Here is a 23154-nt window from a genome sequence, read left to right as displayed (position 1 = left end):
CTCTCCTTGTCCTTTAGTTCCAGGGGGACTAGCTAGGGTAAATGTGTGGGGTTATAGAATATAGGGTCTGGATGGAATTGTATTCGATGCAGACTTGGTGGCCTGAATGGCCTCCTTCTGCACGTATCATTCTATGTTTCTATAAATGAATGAAAATAAGCATTTCATTATACTCCTGACTTGTGCATTGTCAATCTATGGGGAGTTAAGATAATGACCACAGACCTGCTTTTGTGGCCACAATATTTATATGGCTAGTCCAGTTCAGTTTGTAGTCAATGTTGACTTCCAGGATGTTGACAGTGGGGGTTGCAGCAAAGATAATGATGTTGGATACCAAGGAGAGACGATCAGATCCTCTCCTCTTGGAGCTGATCATTGCCTGGCAATTATATGATACAAAAGTTACTTGCCACCTCACAGTCCATTCCTGAATGTTGTCCAGGTCTTGGTGGGCATAAAAATGTAAAAAGGAGCAGAAGGTCCCTCAAGCCGGTTCCACCATTCAGTACAATAATGGCTGAACTATGGCTTCAACTCCATTTCCTGTCTGCTTCCCCAGCACCCTTGATTTGTAGACACCAAAAATCTGTCCATCACAGCCTACTCCATGGGGTACTCAAGATGTGGACTCATCAAAACCCTCTAATATCGACTACTTCAGTTTTGGAGAAGTTGCAAGTTGTATACTAGAAGGTCAATGATGAAACAAGTGAAGATGGCTGGAGATGGAGTGTGTTATGAAATCTGCATCTCAGGCTTCAGCTCTGAGCTGAAGTTCCTCAAAGTAAATACTTATTGTGGTTGCCCATGACCACAAATATTTTTCACAAATTGCCACATGCTGCAGTTGTGTCAAATTTTCTTCAATAATGTGTTAACAATCCTTCAGATATTATACAATGTTAAGGTGCTGTATAAATACAAATTGTGTTGCTTTGGCTCAGCCTCTATTATTAGTTGTTTTGGCACCAGTAAATGGGTCCTGGGATGCTTCCTCAGAACATGCCACCTTAGACATTATGTCTGTGACCCAATATTATTCAACACTGCACCCCAATGTGAGTGGTCTCTGGTCTTCAGAAGCTTGCAGCACAACATATAAAAACAGCAGGAATAAACAATGATTAACAACAATCACTGGCTGTTGCACTCTACATTAACTGACTTGTCTGTCAGAGTTTTGAGTTTATCTTTATCACGCTCTCGCTGCACATGTGCCTCCTCCATGTGAATCCGTCTATCTTCCAACAATGCATCAATCTGCTCTTTTGCCAATTGTGTTTGTTCCTGCAACTGGGACTGCAAGGCTTCAACCTGGAAGGAGGGGTAGGTGGAGAGACAAAAGAAAAGCAAACAATAAGTAGCAATATTAACAGCAAAGGAATCTGTTGCAGATCAGTAACATCATAAGCACACTGAAAAGTCTGTTAAATATGGAAAAATCTGGGCAGAGTTCAAAACATGCAGGGCTGCAGGAAGACTTGCTCTCAAAATCACTAAACAAACACTCAAAAAAAAATCAAGAAGAGTGACGAGAAATGCAAGGAAAGTCCCATATGAGGGAGCAAAATAATCTGTGAGGAAGTACTCCAAACAGAGATTCTGTCCCTCCTATGTTTGTTGCTCCAGCACTTCAATCACATATCAAAAGAGAAAATGTTGGAAAATCTCAGCAGGTCTGGCAGCATCTGTAAGGAGAGAAAACAGCTTACGTTTCGAGTCCAGATGACCCTCTGTCAGAGCTTTGTCAGCTTTGACAAAGGATCATCTGGACTCGAAAAGTCAGGATACTTTAATTTAGGTCATTGTAGCAGAAAACAGCAAAATAATTGGGAAAATGATTGAGAAGGGATACAACCTTCTTCTGAATCAGAACAGAAATTATGGTGAAAAATCAGACTAACAGCGAGGCAGAAATGGCAGCAGTCATTCTTATGGCTATGATGAGATCACCTTCAAAAAGAGGAAGCTAGCTTGCACAGTTCCCATAAAACCTGCTCAAGAAAATTCTAAAAATGAGCCCACAATTCCAGAAGAGTCAAGTGAGGAGAAAAAAGTTTGGGAAAACCTATTAGGAAAGGCAAATCAAGAGGATAAAAGTTCCCTAGCAATAGTAAGGTGAAGCCATTAGTTTCAGTAGCACCACTCTGTACTAAAATAGTTATGGCTGGAAAAGGAGAGAACCAACTTTATCAACCAAAGTGCCTGTATTAGTGACTGAGAATCAAATGCTGATGGATAAATTGGGCCCCTTAAGATGAAATCATCAAAATTCAGCTTTTTGGGAATGACTCTGGGCTATATAAGAGTTTGAGTGAAAGGGAAATTGACTAGGCCAGCATGGCAAATGTTACCCAAGGCTTTGAATATGAGGGATTGGATACTAGCTGTAGGAGAAAGGGAGGAGAGATATGCAATAGGGCATAGGTTAGGGAACGCTAATTGGGTTAAGGTAACTTTAATTACACAAAATCCTGACAAAAGTGTGGAAGATTATGCAGAATGGAAATCAGACCTCATGTAGACAACGGAGGGATTGAAGACCTCACTAGAGATGTGTTTCCGGGTACGCTCAGAGAAGGGTTTACTTTGACTTAAATAATAGTTATAGGTATCCTGAAGGGGGAATAATTTTCAAGATGTTACGAATTGGGCTATGGAAACCAAAGCGAATCAACAGAAAGATAAAATGACTCCCGTACAAGCTAATCATTCATCATCCAAAATTCTTAGAGCATGACTTGCGTGTGAAAGAAAGAACATGCTGCTAAAGATGGCCAAAACAGACCCTTAGGAAACAATCGAAATCCTAAAAGACAATGCAACAATTGTGGTAAAATGGGTCATGATATAAAATACTGTTGGGCGAAGGGAGGAGGTAGAGAAGGGCAGAGTCCCAGCAAGGCAAATCCCAAAGTTCAAACCCAAAATTGCTCAGGAACACAGCAAACACCACAGACAGTAATTCAGACAACAGCGGAGGAATTAGAGGTTGTTAGATCAGAAATGACAATTAGCAGCTTTGGGAATAAGAATAAAAATCCCAGAATGTATGTATAGGTCATGTTAGGTGGGCAAAAGTGTGTTATGCTAATAGATACTGGGGTTTCTATATCCATAACAGATCTAAATTTGCTGACAACTGACCAGATCATACAATAGTGAGGAATAACTGGAGGTATTAAGACTGTGCCATTCAGTGAACCCAGTACACTAGAAATTGAGGGTAAAGAGGAACAGTTCCAGATTTGGATATATCCAACAAAGGAAGAGAACATGCTAAAAACTAACCTGTTAAAACAATTGGGGGCTATAAATAACACCAAAGCAGATATCATTAGGTGGCGCAGGACTTACAAGTGAAATCGGTGGGGCCAAATGGAAACATGTAAAATTTCTAGAATAACGACACTCCAACAAATTTGGGAAATTGGAATATGGGGAAATTTAACAGTACAATATCCTCAGATTTGAGCCAAACACAAACAAGACTGTGGGTATTTAGATGTCCCCTCCGCTCCCAATAACTGTTCTTGGAGACTTCCATCCCTCACGTAAACAATATCCCCTCAGACCAGAACTAGTACAGGCAGTTAAAAATAGCACTGCAAACTTGGACAAACAGGAGGTAGTGGCTAAAACTTTTTCAGAGACTAACTCACCCGTTTAGCCAGTAAGGAGCAGTTATAGATTAACTATTGATTACACAGAATTGATTTGATACGTGAATCAAGAACACCTCATAATGGCAAATCCTGCTAGTATTTAAACACAATTGGAATAGAGCAGACAATATTCACAGTATTAGATATAGCTAATAAGTTTTGGTCAATTCCCGTAGTTGAGGAACATCAGTATAAGTTTGCATTTACAGTTGGGGATTAGCAGTACACTTGGATTCGCCTGCCACAGGGATTCCACAAATAGTCTGGCAATATTTCACAAAGTAGTCATGATGTGGGAATGCCGGCGTTGGACTGGCGTAAACACAGTAAAAAGTCTGACAACACCAGGTTTTAGTCCAACCTATTTATTTGATAATATACTCACAAGCTTTCGAGGGACACCCTCTTCGTCAGGTGAATGGAGAGTTCTGGCCTCAGACAGAGCATATAAAGCACAGACAGTTTAGAGATTACTGATTAGAATGCGAATCTTTACACCTAACCTGCTGTTCAAGACCTGAAGTGGCTGATAATGTGAGTGGAAGGAGCACTGATCACAGTTTAAAGAGATGTGTATTGTCTCCAGACAGTACAGTAAGTGAGGTTTTGCAAACCCAGGCAAGTCACGGGGGTTACAGATAGTGCGACATGAACCCAAGATCCCTGTTGAGACCGTCCTCATGTGTGCGGAACTTGGCTATCAGTCTCTGTTCAGCAACTCTGCGCTGTCGTGTGTCGTGAAGGCCGCCTTGGAGAATGCTTACCCGAAGGTCAGAGGCTGAATGCCCGTGACCACTGAAGTGTTCGCCAACAGGAAGGGAACAGTCTTGCCTGGTGACTGTCGAGCGATGTTCATTCATCCATTGTCGTAGCGTCTGCATGGTCTCCCCAATGTACCATGCTTCGGGACATCCTTTCTTGCAACGTATCAGGTAGACAATGTTGGCCGAGTTGCAAAAGTATTTACCATGTACCTGGTGGACGGTATTCTCACGTGTGATGATGGTAACCATGTCGATGATCTGGCATGTCTTGCAGAGGTTGCTGTGGCAGGGTTGTGTGGTATTGTGGTCACTGTTCTCCTGAAGGCTGGGTAGTTTGCTGTGAACAATGGTCTGTTTGAGGTTGTGTGGTTGTCTGAAAGCAAGAAGTGGGGGTGTGGGGATAGCCCTGGCGAGATGTTCGTCTTCATCAATGATATGTTGAAGACTCCGGAGAAGATGTCGTAGCTTCTCCGCTCCGGGGAAGTACTGGACGACGAAGGGTACTCTGTCCACTGTGTCCTGTGTTTGCCTTCTGAGGAGATCGGTGCGGTTTTTCGCTGTGGCGCATCGGAACTGCCGATCTATGAGTCGAGCACCATATCCTGTTCTTATGAGGGCATCTTTCAGGGTCTGGAGGTGTCTGTCACGATCCTCCTCATCTGAGCAAATCCTGTGTATACGGAGGGCTTGTCCATAGGGAATAGCTTCTTTAACATGTTTAGGGTGGAAACTGGAGAAGTGGAGCATTGTGAGATTGTCTGTGGGCTTGCGGTACAGTGAGGTGCTGAGGTGACCGTCCTTAATGGAGATGCGTGTGTCCAAGAATGCAACTGATTCTGGGGAATAGTCCATGGTGAGTCTGATGGTGGGGTGGAATTTGTTGATATCATCATATAGTTGTTTCAGTGATTGTTCACCATGAGGCCAAAGGAAGAAAATGTCATCGATGTATCTACTGTACAGCATCGGTTGAAGATTCTGTGCAGTGAAGAAGTCTTGTTCGAACCTGTGCATGAAGATGTTGGCATATTGAGGTGCAAATTTGGTCCCCATGGCTGTTCCATGTGTCTGGATGAAAAACTGGTTGTTGAAGGTGAAGACATTGTGGTCCAGGATAAAGCGGATGAGTTGTAAAATTGCATCTGGAAACTGGCAGTTGTCAGCATTGACTACTGAGGCAGTCGCAGCAATGCCATCGTTGTGGGGGATGTTGGTGTAGAGCGCTGAGACATCCATTGTGACGAGGAGTGTCCCTGGTTCAACTGCTCTGTGTGTGCTGAGTTTCAGTAGGAAGTCCGTAGTGTCGCGACAAAAGCTGGGGGTTCTTTGTACAATGGGTTTCAGGATGCCCTCGACATAGCCGGAGAGGTTCTCACACAGAGTTCCATTGCCCGATACGATGGGACGGCCAGGTGTGTTTGCCTTGTGTGTCTTTGGGAGGCAGTCGAGATCTCCAATGCGGGGAGTACGTGGAATGAGAGCACGGAGGGTGCTCTGAAGGTCCGGATCAAAGGTCTTGATCAGATTGTTGAGTTGACGAGTGTGTTCTTTGGTCGGATCTGTGGGTAATTGTCACCTTGTGAATTCACCTGATGAAGAGGGTGTCCCTCGAAAGCTTGTGAGTATATTATCAAATAAATAGGTTGGACTTAAACCTGGTGTTGTCAGACTTTTTACTGTGTTTACGCCAGTCCAACACCGGCATACCCACATCATGACTACTATCGACACCGCAAACTGCCGGATCCAAGTGGAGAGGATCTCCAAGAAGATTGCGCATATCGACACAGACATCAAGTTTTTACAGAGATGCAAGAAAGCAGACAAGATACCAAAAGGACTACAGATCACAAACCCACTCAGGGCAACCTATAACACAGACTACGCTGAGAGACTTTGCCGTCGCACCTCTCTCACACTTCTCAACCACCTCATACACCAGCTTTACAGCAAACGCCACACCCTGGAAACTAAAATGGAATACATTTTCTCAACTTGTGCTCAGGATGCAGACCAACTGCGAAACTCTGCCAAGCAGATGAGACAAAGAAACTACACCACCTACATGCACACCAAGAATAGGAAACTTGAGAAACTCGGCATCGCCGCCAGCAACAACCAAGCCTCCCCCGGCACCACAGTAGAAAACAGCACTACCGCAGGGAGGTCTATTGTCAACTTGTCGGACTACACACTTCAACCAGATGAAATCGAAGTTCTCAGCCGAGGGCTCAATTTCTGCCCCACCACCAAAATGGACCCCATCAGTCTCGCAGTGGACACAGAGGAATTCATCAGGCGAATGAGGCTGCGGGAGTTTTTCCACAAACCCCAAGAGGCCAGCAACGAACACAATGAGACAGTCGATGAACCAGAACAGCCGACAGAGAGATCCGCAGTGCAACAGCCTAAGAGGAAGGAATCCAATTGGACTCCTCCGGAAGGCCGCTGCCCTCGACTGGACTTGTATGCCCAAACCATCAGGAGGTGCGTTAACACCAGATTCATCAGCCGCACTCACAAGACAGCCCCGAACATCACCCAAGCACAACGCAACGCCATCCACGCTCTCAAGACAAACAGCAACATTGTCATCAAACCAGCAGACAAAGGAGGGGCCATCGTCATACTGAACAGAACGGATTACAGTAAAGAAGTGTACCGACAACTAAACAATGAGGAACACTACAGACAATTACCCACAGATCCGACCAAAGAACACACTCGTCAACTCAACAATCTGATCAAGACCTTTGATCCGGACCTTCAGAGCACCCTCCGTGCTCTCATTCCACGTACTCCCCGCGTTGGAGATCTCAACTGCCTCCCAAAGATACACAAGGCAAACACACCTGGCCGTCCCATCGTATCGGGCAATGGAACTCTGTGTGAGAACCTCTCCGGCTACGTCGAGGGCATCCTGAAACCCATTGTACAAAGAACCCCCAGCTTTTGTCGCGACACTACGGACTTCCTACTGAAACTCAGCACACACAGAGCAGTTGAACCAGGGACACTCCTCGTCACAATGGATGTCTCAGCGCTCTACACCAACATCCCCCACAACGATGGCATTGCTGCGACTGCCTCAGTAGTCAATGCTGACAACTGCCAGTTTCCAGATGCAATTTTACAACTCATCCGCTTTATCCTGGACCACAATGTCTTCACCTTCAACAACCAGTTTTTCATCCAGACACATGGAACAGCCATGGGGACCAAATTTGCACCTCAATATGCCAACATCTTCATGCACAGGTTCGAACAAGACTTCTTCACTGCACAGAATCTTCAACCGATGCTGTACAGTAGATACATCGATGACATTTTCTTCCTTTGGCCTCATGGTGAACAATCACTGAAACAACTATATGATGATATCAACAAATTCCACCCCACCATCAGACTCACCATGGACTATTCCCCAGAATCAGTTGCATTCTTGGACACACGCATCTCCATTAAGGACGGTCACCTCAGCACCTCACTGTACCGCAAGCCCACAGACAATCTCACAATGCTCCACTTCTCCAGTTTCCACCCTAAACATGTTAAAGAAGCTATTCCCTATGGACAAGCCCTCCGTATACACAGGATTTGCTCAGATGAGGAGGATCGTGACAGACACCTCCAGACCCTGAAAGATGCCCTCATAAGAACAGGATATGGTGCTCGACTCATAGATCGGCAGTTCCGATGCGCCACAGCGAAAAACCGCACCGATCTCCTCAGAAGGCAAACACAGGACACAGTGGACAGAGTACCCTTCGTCGTCCAGTACTTCCCCGGAGCGGAGAAGCTACGACATCTTCTCCGGAGTCTTCAACATATCATTGATGAAGACGAACATCTCGCCAGGGCTATCCCCACACCCCCACTTCTTGCTTTCAGACAACCACACAACCTCAAACAGACCATTGTTCGCAGCAAACTACCCAGCCTTCAGGAGAACAGTGACCACAATACCACACAACCCTGCCACAGCAACCTCTGCAAGACATGCCGGATCATCGACATGGTTACCATCATCACACGTGAGAATACCGTCCACCAGGTACATGGTAAATACTTTTGCAACTCGGCCAACATTGTCTACCTGATACGTTGCAAGAAAGGATGTCCCGAAGCATGGTACATTGGGGAGACCATGCAGACGCTACGACAACGGATGAATGAACATCGCTCGACAGTCACCAGGCAAGACTGTTCCCTTCCTGTTGGCGAACACTTCAGTGGTCACGGGCATTCAGCCTCTGACCTTCGGGTAAGCATTCTCCAAGGCGGCCTTCACGACACACGACAGCGCAGAGTCGCTGAACAGAGACTGATAGCCAAGTTCCGCACACATGAGGACGGTCTCAACAGGGATCTTGGGTTCATGTCGCACTATCTGTAACCCCCGTGACTTGCCTGGGTTTGCAAAACCTCACTTACTGTACTGTCTGGAGACAATACACATCTCTTTAAACTGTGATCAGTGCTCCTTCCACTCACATTATCAGCCACTTCAGGTCTTGAACAGCAGGTTAGGTGTAAAGATTCGCATTCTAATCAGTAATCTCTAAACTGTCTGTGCTTTATATGCTCTGTCTGAGGCCAGAACTCTCCATTCACCTGACGAAGAGGGTGTCCCTCGAAAGCTTGTGAGTATATTATCAAATAAATAGGTTGGGCAAAAACCTGGTGTTGTCAGACTTTTTACAATATTTCACAAATACATGGCCAGGATAGTAGAATCTATAGAATATGTGGGAACCACCATTTTGCAATATGTGGATGGTATTTTGATTGCATCAGACAGCGTTTAGCTGTACACAGGGTGATTCAAGTAATTCAGGAAGCAAGTCTTAAGCTAAATCCTAATAAAGCTCAGCTGGGACAGGAACAGGCGACATACCTCAGGCATGTTATACCTAAAAATAAAAAATAGATTCCTGAGCAAAAGAAAGCTATGCTAAACATTCGAGCCTACCCCATCATTCAATAAGATCATGGCTGATCTGAAGTGGATCAGTTCCACTTACCTGCTTTCTCCCCATAACCCTTAATTCCCTTATCTGTCAAAAACCTATCTACCCGTGACTTTAAAATATTTAGCGAGGTAGCCTCCACCACTTCAACGGGCACAGGATTCCAGAGATTCACCACCCTTTGAGTGAAGAAGTTCCTCCTCAACTCTGATCTAAACTGCACCCCCCCCTTATCTTGAAGCTGTGCCCTCTAGTCCTGCTATCCTTTCTAAGCAGGAAGAATCTCTCTACCTCTACCCTATCCATCCCCTTCATTATCTTATACGCCTCTATAAGATCCCCCTTCATCCTTCTAAACTCCAATGAGTACAGACCTAGTCTATTTAGTCTCTCTTCATAGTCCAACCCCTTCATCTCTGGTATCAGTCTAGTGAACCTCCTCTGCACTCCCTCCAAGGCCAATATATCCTTCCACAAGTGCGGTGACCAAAACTGCACACAGTACTCCAGCTGCAACCTCACCAGTACCCTGTACAGTTGCAGCAAGACCTCCCTGCTTTTATATTCTATCCCCCTCACTATAAAGGCCAACATTCCATTCGCCTTCTTGATCACCTGCTGCACCTGCAGACTGGGTTTTTGCGACTCGTGCACAAGGACCCCCAGGTCCCTCTGCACCATAGCATGCTGCAGCTTTTTGCCTTTTAAATAATAATCCCTCCTACTATTATTTCTGCCAAAGTGGATAACCTCACATTTGCTAACATTATACTCCATCTGCCAGGTCCTCGCCCACGCAAAGACCACTTATTGTAAAGGAGTAAGACAAGCATTGGGGTGTTTTAATTATTGCAGGAATTTTGTGGAAGATTATGCACAGCTTGTAAAACCCTTACAGGATTCAAAGGAAGCAGAGTTAGTAGTGAGAGAATAGAATGGAGAGAGAGAGAAAAACAGGCTTTTTCAGATATAAAATTAGACATGGTGAAGGTCCCAGTTTAAGTCTGCCAAATCTTACTAAACCATTTCACACCTTTTGCCAGGAAAAAGATGGAATGCAAGCTGCAGCAGTAACCCAATGATGTGGAGACAGACGAAGACCGGATGGGTACTACTCCACCTAGTTATACTTAGTGGCGAGCAACGGTGAGGTGTATTAGCATGCGCCTCATGGGCAGTGTTTCAGAACCACTCACCATAGAAAATAGTCTTACACAGTCACACAGTTGTGAAGCTATCCTTTCCCTGGCTGAAAGGAGTTTCTGAAGGAAGATGTACAAAATGAGAAACAAATTTTTTTACCAGGAAACATGTAGAAATCAGGAGAGATAGGAGGGAAAAACCTGCGGAAGGATTAACAGTGCAAAGAACAGAACGTAAATATGTAGCAGAAGTGAATGAGGAAATGAGTGAAGGTTTAGCATAAGAAACACTCACAGGTGAAGGGGTGATCAATCTATATGCAGATAGCGCTAGTATGTATGTCAGTGGTGAACGTTGTACAATGTGGGCAGTGGCAAATGATGAAGGAAGTGATTGGAGAAGAACAGATTCTGGGAAGCAAATCAGCATAGGTAGCAGAGCTGATAGCTTTAACTAAAGCTTTAGAATGGGGTACAGAAAACGGGTGAACAGCCGATATGCTTTTGGAATAATTCATGATTACATGACAGCTTGGAACAGGCCAGATTTTATTGCCTCAAGTGGAGCACATATACAGTATGAAAATCTGAATAAAGATCTAATCCAAGCAGCCCGCAGTCCTTCAGAAGCAGCAGTAATTAAGGTACAGACACACAAGAAAACTAAAAGTCAGGCCCAAGAAGGAAACAGCAAAGCAGACAGAGCAGCAAAAGATTTGTTAGATCAAATGTTAGAAAGAACACAAACAGCAAATGTGGCAGCATTAGAAATTACTGATAATCCAGCCATTGATGTGAGGCAGTCCAAGAATAAGTTTCAGAGGAGAAGCAAAATTGGGAAAAACAAGGGGGACAGAAAGACTAAGATGACGTATGGAAGAGAGAAGGGAAAATATTAGCACCAGAAGCAATACAACAAACAAAGTTGTATCATGGAATAGCCCACAGAAGCAGAAACAAAATGGTCAATTTAATTGGAAATTGTTAGAAGGGAATGTGAGAAATGATAGCCAAATTCTGTCGAACATGTATACAGTGTGCTCAAGTTGAATTAGGTCATCACTGCAAAATTAAGATGGGAAAACCAGCCAAGACCCAAAGGATCATGGGAATATTTGCAATTGGATTTCACAGGACCATTACCTAGTGTGAAAGGGAACAGTTATTTTTCAGTTATCACTGATTGGTTTACTAGATGGGTTGAAACATTCCCATGTAAAGATGCCACAGCTAAAACAGCAGCTTTAATATTGTTGCAAATGAAATAATTCCTAGAAGGGGAATGCCTCTTCAGTTAGATTCAGACCAAGGTATCCAGTTTTAAGAGCAGTCTATAGAATGCTGGGGATAAGACAATGATTTCACAACCATATCAACCACAGAGTTCACGAATGGTGGAACAGATGAATCGAACATTGAAGAACAGTTTGGCTAAAGCTATCCTGGAAGAAGGAAACAATTAGGTACAGGCCTTGCCTGCAATATTATGAAGACAGCCAGTTCATCCTGAGGAGCAGGATTAACTCCTTTTGGATAACTGGCAGGGCAATGCATCTCCCAGAGGATGTGATAATAAGAAGTGGGGAGCTTGAAATTGGTAGAGAGGCAGTGTTCCAGTGTATGAGAAACTTAGTGGATTGTTTACATTCTCTCAAAATACATTCTCTCAACAGCAGCAGAGATTAGATGAAACTAGCAGACACTAAAAACACTCCGAAGGTAATGGTACCACTCATGTCAGACAAGAAAGGGTTAGGAATTCAATGGGAAGGGCTTTTTAATGTAGTTGTGACAGGACAAACATGTGCCCTGATTCATGAGAAAGAGACACTGGAGGGAACTTAGGCACAAGCAAATGTCAACATTCAGTAGATGTAACCTACCAAATTTGCCTGGGCTCATCTAGTAATGATCGGTCTTGCAATATTCAATCTTGCTTCAGGGGGATATACACTTATCCCTAAATGGTACCTACGTGGGATATTACTTTTCTTACGATTTTTAGTATTAGTCCACACAATGAGTCTAGTATTAGCAACAACAAAGTTAAGGGGGAAAATAATCAAGAAATCACTTATTAAGGTTTAAGTAGTTTTTACTGGCTTAGTATTGGGTTAGCCAATTCCAGGTGGGGGGACTGAAGAGGGAAGTTATTTGATTTGACTTACTGTCACATGTAGTAACGTACAGTGAAAAGTATTGTTTCTTGCACACCGTTCATAGAGAAGGAAACAAAAGAGTGAAGAATGTAGTGTTACCGTCATAGCGAGGGTGTAGAGAAAGATCAACTTAACGCAAGGAAAGTCCATTTGAAAATCTGACAGCAGCAATATGTCAGGATTATTGATGTATATATACTGAATGCAATTGATTTTAAACTAACATGAAGTGGGAATGATTAATAAGAAGGTTCATAAGCAATCTGTTTTGATTGTATACGTTAGCTTCATCAGAGAGGTTCTGTCACTATTCCAGAGCTGCCCGACCCTCTTGGTGATTTCCAAACAGCTGCTTGTGTTTTTGGTTGTAAATGTTACGTCTTTATAAGAGATACTTGCCTCATGAGTTTTGTATTGTTTAAGTTAAAATATAATTGGCCATTTCAAAATTAACCTGCAAGTGTCTTTCTTGGATTGTGAATGTCACTGCCAAGGCCAGCGTTTATTGTCCATCCCTAACTGCCCTTAAACTGAATGTCTTGTCAGACCATTTCAAACAGAATAGTTAAGAGTCAACCACATCATTGTGGTCTGAAGTCACATGTAGGCCAGACTAAATAAGGACCTCAACATCAGGTTAGTTTATACGATGATAGTTTTGTGGTCATCATGACCATAGCTTTTAGCTTTTAATTCCAATTGATAATTTAGATCCCACTACCTGCTGTGGTGGGATTTGAACCTTCTCTGTAGGGCAATAGCTTGTGTCTCTGGATTACTAGTCTTAGTGGCTATAGCACGGTCTCCTCTGACTCTTAGAAACCCAGATAGCCAATGGCTTATTTGGCCTGGTCTTCCAAGCAGCATGAGTGTTCACTTGCTAACTAACAAGAGTTGTAAAGGTTTACTTACGCTCCCTAAAGCTAATCCCACAAAAAAACTCTTTGAAATATGAACATAGAGTCATAGGGGTCTGCAGCATGGAAACAGGCCCTTCAGCCCAACTTGTCCATGCTGCCTCCCCCTTTTTTTAAAACCACTAAACTAGTCCCAATTGCTCATGTTTGGCCCATATCCCTCTATACTTATCTTACTCATTAACCGTCTAAACGCTTTCTAAAAGACAAACTTGTACCGGTCTCTACTATAATCCAGTTTGCTCCAGACACTCGCTATACCCTCTGTGTGAAAAAATGTCCCTCTGGACCCTTTTTTATCTCAGTGATAAATATCTAACCAGCCTCTCCTTATAACTCAAATCATCAAGTCCCGGTAGCATCCTAGTAAATCTTTTTTGCACTTTTTCTAGTTTAATAATATCCTTTCTATAATAGGGTGACCAGAACTGTACACAGTATTCCAAGTGTGGCTGTACCAATATTTTGCATAACTTCAATAAGACATCCTAACTCCTCTATTCAATGTTCTGACCAATGAAACCAAGCATGTCGAATGCCTTCTTCACCACTCTAGTCCACCTGTGACTCCACTTTCACATAGCTATTAACCTATACCCCTAGATCTCTTTGTTCTATAACTCTCCCCAATGCCCTACCATTAAAAGAGAGACAAGGTTAGTACTGACATTTTAATATCAATATACCTTAATGATTTCTTGGAGTTATGTTCTATTTGAGTTTCTTTGGTTTTCGAATCATTACGGATTAATTCTCTCCAATTACATTTGAGAATAAAACACCTTTGTTTTTAATATGGGTGCAAAAAACCATAATTAATGTTCTTTTGGTTCACTGATCTATGTTCCAATAAAGTATGGATGATCATGAGGGCTGTATTAGCTTGGAAAACCACTGAACTGTGAAGTGTGTGTGAATTAAATCATTCATTATCTGATCGTTAGCTTAGTGTTACAGTATGAGTGTATTTTTTTTAACATAGAAAATAGGAGACAGGATTACTCCCTGTGCCACGTGCCAATGAGGTTAGGAATAGGAAGATACTGCAGCTCAACATGTGGCTAAACATCTGGTGCAGGAGGGAGGGTTTCAGATATCTGGACCATTGGGGTCCCTTCAGGGGCAGGTGGGACCTGTATAAGAAGGATGCATCTAAACTGGAAAGGCATAAATATTCTGGCTGGCAAGTTTGCTAGTGTCACATGGGAAGACTTAAACTAGTTTGGTAAGGGGGGTGGGAATCAAAGCAAAGGTGAATTAACTGAAGGACAGGATTGGCAGCTTAACATTCCAGGATACAAATGTTTCAGGTGGGATAGAGGGGGATGTAACAAAAGGGATGGGGGAGTTGCACTGCAGGTTAAGGAGAATATCACAGCTGTACCGCAGGAGGACACTTAGGAGCGCTCATACAGCGAGGCAAAATGGGTAGAGCTCAGGAATAGACAGGGTATAGTCACAATGTTGGGGGTTTACAAAAGGCCACCCAACAGCCGTGGGCGATAGAGGAACAGATATGCAGGCAGATTTTGGCAAGGTGTAAAAGTAACAGGGTTGTTGTGATGGGAGATTTTAACTTACCCTACATTGACTGGGACTCAGTGTTAGGGGTGTGGGTGGAGCAAAGTTTGTAAGGAGCATCCAGGAGGGCTTCTTGAAACAGAACGTAAATAGTCCAACTAGGGAGGGGGCCATACTGGACCTGGTATTAGGGAATGAGTCTGGTCAGGAGGTTGATGTTTTAATAGGGGAGCAGCTCGGGAACAATGACCACAATTCAGTAAGCTTTAAGGTACTGATGGATAAGGAAAAGTGTAGTCCTCAAGTTAAGGTGCTAAACTGGGGGAAGGCTAATTACAACAATATTAGGCAGGAGCTAAAGAATGTAGACTGGGGGCAGATGTTACAGGGGAAAATCAACATTTGGCATGTGGGATGCTTTCAAATGTAAGTTGATAGGGATTCAGGACCAGCACATTCTTGTAAGGATGAAGAATAAGTATGGCAAATTTTGAAAACCTTGGGTAACGAGAAATATTGTGAGCCTAATCAAAGAGAAAAAGGAAGCATCTGTCAAGGCTAGGAGGCTGGGGACACACGAAGCAAGTGTAGAATACAAGGAAAACAGAAAGAAACTTAAGCAAGGAATAAAGAGGGCTAAAACAGGTCATGAAAAATCATTGTCCAGCAGGATTAAGGAAAGTCCCAAAGCTTTTTGTACATATATAAAGAGCAAGAGGGTAGCCAGGAAGAGGATTGGCCCACTCACGGACAGGGGAGGGAATCTATGCGTGGACCCAGAGGAAATGGGCGAGGTATTAAATGAGTACTTTGCGTCAGTATTCACCAAAGAGTAGGACTTGATGGATGATGAATCTGGAATAGGGTGTGTAGATAGTTTTGAGTCACGTTGAGATCAACAAGGAAGAGGCATTGGGGTTCTTGAGAATCATTAAGGTAGGCAAGTCCCCAGGGTCTGGGATATACCAAAATTACTGAGAGAGGAAACTGCCGGGGCCTTGAGAGAAATCTTTGTATTCTCAATGGCTACAGAGGAGATCCCAGATGATTAGCGAATAGCCAATGTTGTTCCTTTGTTTAAGAAGGGTAGCAAGAATAATCTAGGTAATTTCAGGCCGGTGAGCCTTACGTCAGTGGTAGGGAAATTATTGGCGAGGATTCTTCGAGACAGGATTTACTCCCACTTGGGAACAAGTGGATGTATTCGAGACAGGCAACATGGTTTTGAGAAGGGGAGGTCATGTCTCACTAACTTGACTGAATGTTTCAAGGAAGAGACAAAGATGAATGATGAGGGTAGAGCAGTAGATGTTGGCTACATGGGCTTCAGTAAGGCCTTGGACAAGGTCCCTCATGGCAGAAGGTGAAGTCGCATGGGATCAGAGGTGAACTGGCAAGGTGAATACAGAACTGACTCCATCATAGAAGACAGAGGGTAGCAGTGGAAGGATGTATTTCTGAATGGAGGGTTGTGACAAGTGGCATTCCTCAGGGCTCAGTGCTGGGACTATTGTTGTTCGTAATATATATATAAACGATTTGGAAAAAAATGTAACTGGTTTGATTAGTAAGGTTGTGAATGACACAAAGGTTGGTGGATGTGAGGATAGCGACGAGGACCATCAGAGGATACAACAGGATATAGATCAGTTGGTGGCTTGGGCTGAGAGATGGCAGATGGAGTTAATCCGGATCAACGTGAGCTAATGCATTTTGGAAAGTCTAATACAGATAGGAAATATACAGTAAATGGCAGAACCCTTAGGAGTATTGACAGGCAAAGGGATCTGGGTGTACAGGTACACAGGTTACTGAAAGTGGAAATGCAGGTGGAGAAGTAGTCAAGAAGGCATATGGCATGCTTACCTTCATTGGCCAGGGCACTGAGTTTAAAAATTGACAAGTCATATTACAGCTTTAAAGAACCTTAGTTCAGCCGCATTTGGAATATAGCGTTCAATTCTGGTCGCCACGCTACCAGAAGGATGAGGCGGCTTTGGAGAGGGCACAGAAAAGATTTACCAGGATGTTGCTTGGTATGGAGGGCATTAGCTATGAGGAGAGGTTGGAGTAACTTGGTTTGTTCTTACTGGAGTGAGGTTGAGGGGTGATCTGATAGGAGTCTACAAGATTGTAAGGTGCATGGACAGTGTGGATAGTGAGAAGCTTTTTCCCAGGGTGGAAGAATCAATTACTAGGGGACATAGATTTAAAGTGCAAGGGCAAGGTTTAAAGGAGATGTATGAGGCAAGTTTTTTTTTTCCCCACACAGAAGGTGGTGGGTGTCTGGAACTTGCTGCCAGAGGAGATAGTGGAAGCAGATATGATAGTGAGTTTTAAGGGGCATCTGGACAAATACATAAATAGGACGGGAATAGAGGGATAAGGTCCTGGAAGGATAGGAGGTTTTAGTTCAGTGGGGCAGCATGATCGGTGCAGGCTTGGAGAGCCGAAGGGCCTGTTCCTGTGCTGTTAATTTTCTTTGTTCTTTGTAGGAGCAGGAATAGGCCATTTGGCCCTTCAAGCCTGCACCACGATTCACTATGATCATGGCTGATCGTCCAACTCAATAGCCTAATCCTCCTTTCTCCCCGTAACCTTTGATCCCATTTGCCACAAGTGTTTTGTCTAGCTTGAATACATTCAATGCTTTGGCATCAACTATTTCCTTTGGTAATGAATTCTACAGGCTGACCATTCTGTGGGTGAAGAAATCTCACCTCCATCTACTCTGAATGCTGGTTCTGGACTCCCCCACCAACTGGAATATCCTTTCTCCATCTACCCTGTCTAGTCCTGTTAGAATTTTAAAAGTCTCTAAGATATCCCCCCCATTTGTCGGAATTCCAGCAAAAACAATCCTAACCTAGTCAATCTCTCCCCATATATCAGTCCTGCCATCCCTGGATTCTGCCCGGTAAATCTTCGTTGCACTCCCTTGAGAGCAAGAATATCCTTCCTCAGAACAGGAGACCAAAACTGCACATAATGCTCTAGGTGTGGCCTCACCAAGACACTTTATTTTCACAGTTGGACCTTTAGAAGTCAGTGTCCTGAATGAGTGCATCAGCACTCACTTTAAACAGAAGTATACAGGCAAAAGAAAGTAGGAGTTCTCTTTCTTTTCAGGTATGCATTCATGTTAATCTTGTTCTAGAAACATGGATCATCTTCATTGGAGATACATTGATCCAGTTTGTGAGGCTCTTTAGAAATATTCTTCATTGTCTACTCCAATTTCTTTTACCATCAACCTTTCACATCAGCATCAGAATTTCTAAATGAAGATTTCTTATTAAGTTCCCAAGAAATTCCAACTGTCTCTTTCTGATCTTGGCCAACAGAGTGCTTTAGTCTCAGATTTTACAAGCATCTCTTCGTTGGTCTGTGACTTGTCCAAGAGATCTTTATTATTCACCTCAAAGGTGCAAATTCTGCAATTTCATGTTTTCTCTTGCTTCACTGATTGTCCAAAAGTCACTTCTGTATGCCAAATTGCACGGAGGGGCTGAAGAGTCTGCAGAAGGATCTAGATAGGCTGGGCGAATGGGCCAGGAAATGGCAAATGGAATTTAATGTTGGCAAGTGCGAGGTGGTCCCCTTTGGTAGGAATAATGGTAGGAAAGACTATTACTTTTGTGGCGAAAAACTGCAGCAGGCGACGGTGCAGAGGGACCTCGGGGTCCTTGTGCATGAGTCGCAAAAACCCAGCCTGCAGGTGCAGCACATGGTCAGAAAGGCAAATGGGATGCTGGCCTTCATAGCGAGGGGGATTGAATATAAAAGTAGGGAGGTCTTGCTGCGGCTGTATAGGGCATTGGTGAGGCCGCAGTTGGAGTACTGTGTGCAGTTTTGGTTGCTGTACTTACGCAAGGATATTTTGGCCTTGGAGGGAGTGCAGAGGAGGTTTACTAGGCTGATACCGGAGTTGAGGGGGTTGAGCTATGAGGAGAGGCTGAATAAACTAGGCTTGTACTCGTTAGAGTTTAGAAGAATGAGGGGAGATCTCATTGAGATATATAAGATGATGAATGGGATGGATAGGATAGAGGTGGAGAGACTCTTCCCGCTCAGAAAGGGCAGTAGGACTAGGGGGCACAGCCTCAAGATAAAGGGGGGGAGGTTTAGAACGGAGTTGAGGAGGAACTTCTTCACTCAAAGGGTGGTGAATCTCTGGAATTCTCTGCCCGTTGAGGTGGTGGAGGCTGCCTCGCTAAATATTTTTAAGACGTGGGTTGATGGGTTTTTGATAAGTGAGGGGATCAAGGGTTATGGGGAGAGGGCGGGAATGTGGAACTGAGCCACGACAGATCAGCCATGATCTTATTGAATGGCGGGGCAGGCTCGAAGGGCTAGATGGCCTACTCCTGCTCTTATTTCTTATGTTCTTAAATTGGTGCTATATGACATTTCAAGATCCTCAGCTTTATTTTCATCGCTAAATTTGATCTTAATCCTTTCCCTTTTTTGAAATCTTTGGCCATTTCAATCCTTTGTTTTATTTCTTGGTTACACTTCGAATCTGATGTTAACATACTTGCTAGGTAACAAAATTGAACAGCCTGTTTGTACTCTTCATTTTTCACTGTGATCCAACATTCTATTCTAGTAGGATTTTCTTTTGCCACCACTTGACATTTTTACAAATTATGCTCAGCCCTTTCTACTCATTGGTGTTACTAAGGGAGGTCGTCTCTGAGAACTAACTCGCAATCACTCACAGAGAAGTACTTCCCTTCATAATGTATTAAAAAGTGCGAGAGAAGGGGGAATTATCTGCACTTCAACAACTATTAGTGGTCAATTGAAAATAACTCTGAGACATCTCTGGAAAAAATAAGTAACACATTTCTTAATTTAACATTAAACAAGATAACTGAACTATTAACAAACCAAACAATACTATTCTAATGGAACGCTGTTTAGTTAAACCCAGTTCGCACTTATTAACAAAAAGAGTAAAAAATAATTTTTAGTCATTCTCAAATTTCTTTCAGGTATGTTGTCTTCTGGGTCCTTTGTTTCCTTTGCTGATTTTTTTCCTGGGTTCTGCTGGTATCTTTACATTTGAGATAAGGCTTTCTTTTAAGACTTAAATGTTGCTGTCACACTAGCAAACCATTTATTTGTGTCTCTCTCTAAGCTGTTACTTGGCAGGTGCTGTCAGGCAGTCTTCTGGCAGTTTGGAAGGTCTTCATACCTCAGGTGACATACCAAAACCCGCATAATAGGTTTACTTTAGAGGTTATCAAAACATCAAATTCAAATTTAATAAACTGCTACTGTTCAAATGTTTATTTCAAATTGATTGGTTGAAATTCAAAAACATGCTGTGGATCAAATGCCTCATATTGCCAAGGCAACCTTGTTGCTTTGTCTCTGATACGTTGTTTCAGTCTGTATCTGCATCTCTTTTTAAGCAGAAAAAAGTCTACTTTTTTTTAAATAGGCAATGCAGTTTTATAACACTTAGCATTTTACTTTTTTTATAATTTTACAAACACTAATTTCACCACATCTCCCCTCGTAAGAAAAAAAAGAACCATCATCATGAAAAGATAGCTTCATTTTTTTCTGCCTTTTAAACTCACTATAAAGTATCCGCAATAACATTTACACAACCCGCAACATGTATAATCTGTGAATTAAATGCTTGTAACATAAGACTCCAACCAAATAGTCTGGCGTTCTTGTCCTTGAATCTTTCCAGAAATGCCAAAGGATTGCGATTGGTACACACAATTGTCTCTGATGGTTTGTTTGTAACGTGAACATGAAAATATTGTAAGGTTATTATTAAACTCAATAACCGCTTTTCAATTGTGTAATATTTTGTCTGGTGGATATTGAGTTTTTTTCAAAAAATAACTGTTTGGCCTTTCAATTATATAATCATCCTGTAACAACACAGCTCCAACATCTACATTGCTGGTGTCGAAGGCAACTTTTAAAGGGTTTCAAAAAGCTCAGTATGGCTAAAAGAGGTCTGGTGGTTAACATTGTTTTCAAATTCTCAAATGTCTCCTGGCATTGCACTGTCTATCGAAATTTCATGTTCTTTTTTAACAAATCCATCAATGGTGCCACTACGTTATTAAAATTTGATATGAATTTTCTGTAGCATCCATTCAATCCCAAAAATCATAGAAGTTCCTTCTTTGATGGTGGTCTTGGAAATTCCTCGACGGCCTTCACTATGTTTCTCGGTGTCACCCATCTGTCACTTCCGCCTCTGCAAATTCTGTTTTTGCCAAGTTTATGATCAACTTTGCCCTCCATAGTTTCTCAAAGAGCTCTGCCAACTGCTCCACGTGATCGTTCTATGAGTCACTAAAGATCACTAAGTCATCTATGTGAACAACACAATTAGTCAATCCTGGAACAGCTCTGCTCATAAGCCTTTGAAAAATAGCTGGTGCATTTTTCATCCCAAAGGGCATTATCTTAAATTTATACAGCCCACCTGGGGTAACAAAGGCAGAAACTTCTTTCTGATAAAGGCTCTTGCCAGTAACCGTGAAGTCCAATTTCGTGTTGCAAGTAGCTTGTCCTACTTTTTCCACACAATCTTCCAGCCTTGGAACTGGTTATGGATCAGATTTAGTCACAGCGTTGACCTTCCGATAATCTAAGCAGAATCGCTGAGTACCCTCAGGTTGGGGACAAACATGATCAGCAAACTCCACTCACTCTGACTCAGCTCTACGATGTCATCTTGTAGCATCGCTTCCACTTTCATCTGAACCTGCAGTGCTTTGAGAGGATTGAGTTGATAGGGGTGTTTTACCAGAACAGCATTTTCTATGTCAATCTCACGTACAATATCATTGGTCCTCCCTATTCTATTTTGACATAAGTCTTCATAATACTGTAACAAGCCTCAAGATAAAGGGGGGGCAGTTTAGAACGGAGTTGAGGAAGAACTTCTTCACTCAAAGGGTGGTGAATCTCTGGAATTCTCTGCCCGTTGAAGTGGTGGAGGCTACCTCACTAAATATTTTTAAGACGCGGGTTGATGGGTTTTTGATAAGAGAGGGGATTAAGGGTTATGGGGAGAGGGCGGGAATGTGGAACTGAGCCACGACAGATCAGCCATGATCTTATTGAATGGCGGGGCAGGCTCGAAGGGCTAGATGGCCTACTCCTGCTCCTATTTCTTATGTTCTTAAGTCTTTCAATTGAGTTCTCTGTTCCTGAGACAGATAGCTCATTCGCTGGCCCATTCCTTAAGGACTTCTTCATTATTCAATTTATTCTGAGGCATGTCAAAATCTACATCACCTGGGCTCAGAGCTCCCCACAACCAGGAGACAAGCCCCTGTACCCACCTCGCCCAAGTACCGTCTAATTGCACTGGTAATGATGCTGATAATACAGAAACAAAAAGATAGAGGGATGCTACTGGAGAACCAACTGAGCACCCAAGCAGCCCAGGCTATAAACTAGCAAGCGGAGAAAAGATAGAGAGAAAGAGAGACAGCGGAGGAGAGATAAGACAGTGAGAGAGAAAAGATCTCATGTTGGTTCCCACACCTCAGCAGGGTGGGCAGCCATACTCAGGTAAAGGGCCAGGATGCAGCCACCAATCTGGGGGGGGGAGAGTTCTGAGGGAGAACCCAGAGTCCTGGGGCCATTGGGTATCGACTCTCCTAGCTCCAACTGCAGCATCCCAACATGCACTTTAAATAATTGCCAGGTCTTATAGAATCCAGCAGTGGACCCATGTCGCATGCACCTCATCTGGTAGCTACTACCTCCTTCACCCACTGTGAGTGCGTCGGTGATGCACCTGATTTGCACTTAAACAGGATTAGTCGTCTTGCCAGGAGTGTAGTGAAGGCTACAAAATACGCTTGGAATTTCGACAACAGCGGATTTAAAGGAACGACCCCAAACAGAGCAGCCTGGGAGGATGTACTTATGTCCTGATCAAGTGTTGCCGCAATCATCTTAAATATCGATATCCAGTAGTTATAGTGACAGACAAGCCCAAAATATATCTAAGAGGGTATG

The 23154-nt window shown here is 43.2% G+C and overlaps 1 protein-coding gene across 2 annotated transcripts in view; it reads right to left on the bottom strand.

Annotated features, from left to right (window-relative positions):
• Window positions 1-23154, bottom strand: part of ccdc77 (coiled-coil domain containing 77) — a 96266-nt gene that overhangs the window by 17366 nt on the left and 55746 nt on the right. For both annotated transcript variants that reach the window (XM_080190587.1, XM_080190588.1), the window contains exon 7: window positions 1169-1317. In XM_080190587.1, the coding sequence (XP_080046713.1) occupies window positions 1169-1317 (149 nt within the window). The remainder of the gene's footprint in view (window positions 1-1168; window positions 1318-23154) is intronic.

The sequence above is a fragment of the Carcharhinus amblyrhynchos genome, chromosome 6 (assembly GCF_965287045.1).
Source record: "Carcharhinus amblyrhynchos chromosome 6, sCarAmb.v2.hapA, whole genome shotgun sequence".
In the NCBI taxonomy this organism is placed as follows: Eukaryota; Metazoa; Chordata; class Chondrichthyes; order Carcharhiniformes; family Carcharhinidae; genus Carcharhinus; species Carcharhinus amblyrhynchos.
This window is presented reverse-complemented; position numbering and strand designations above follow the sequence as displayed.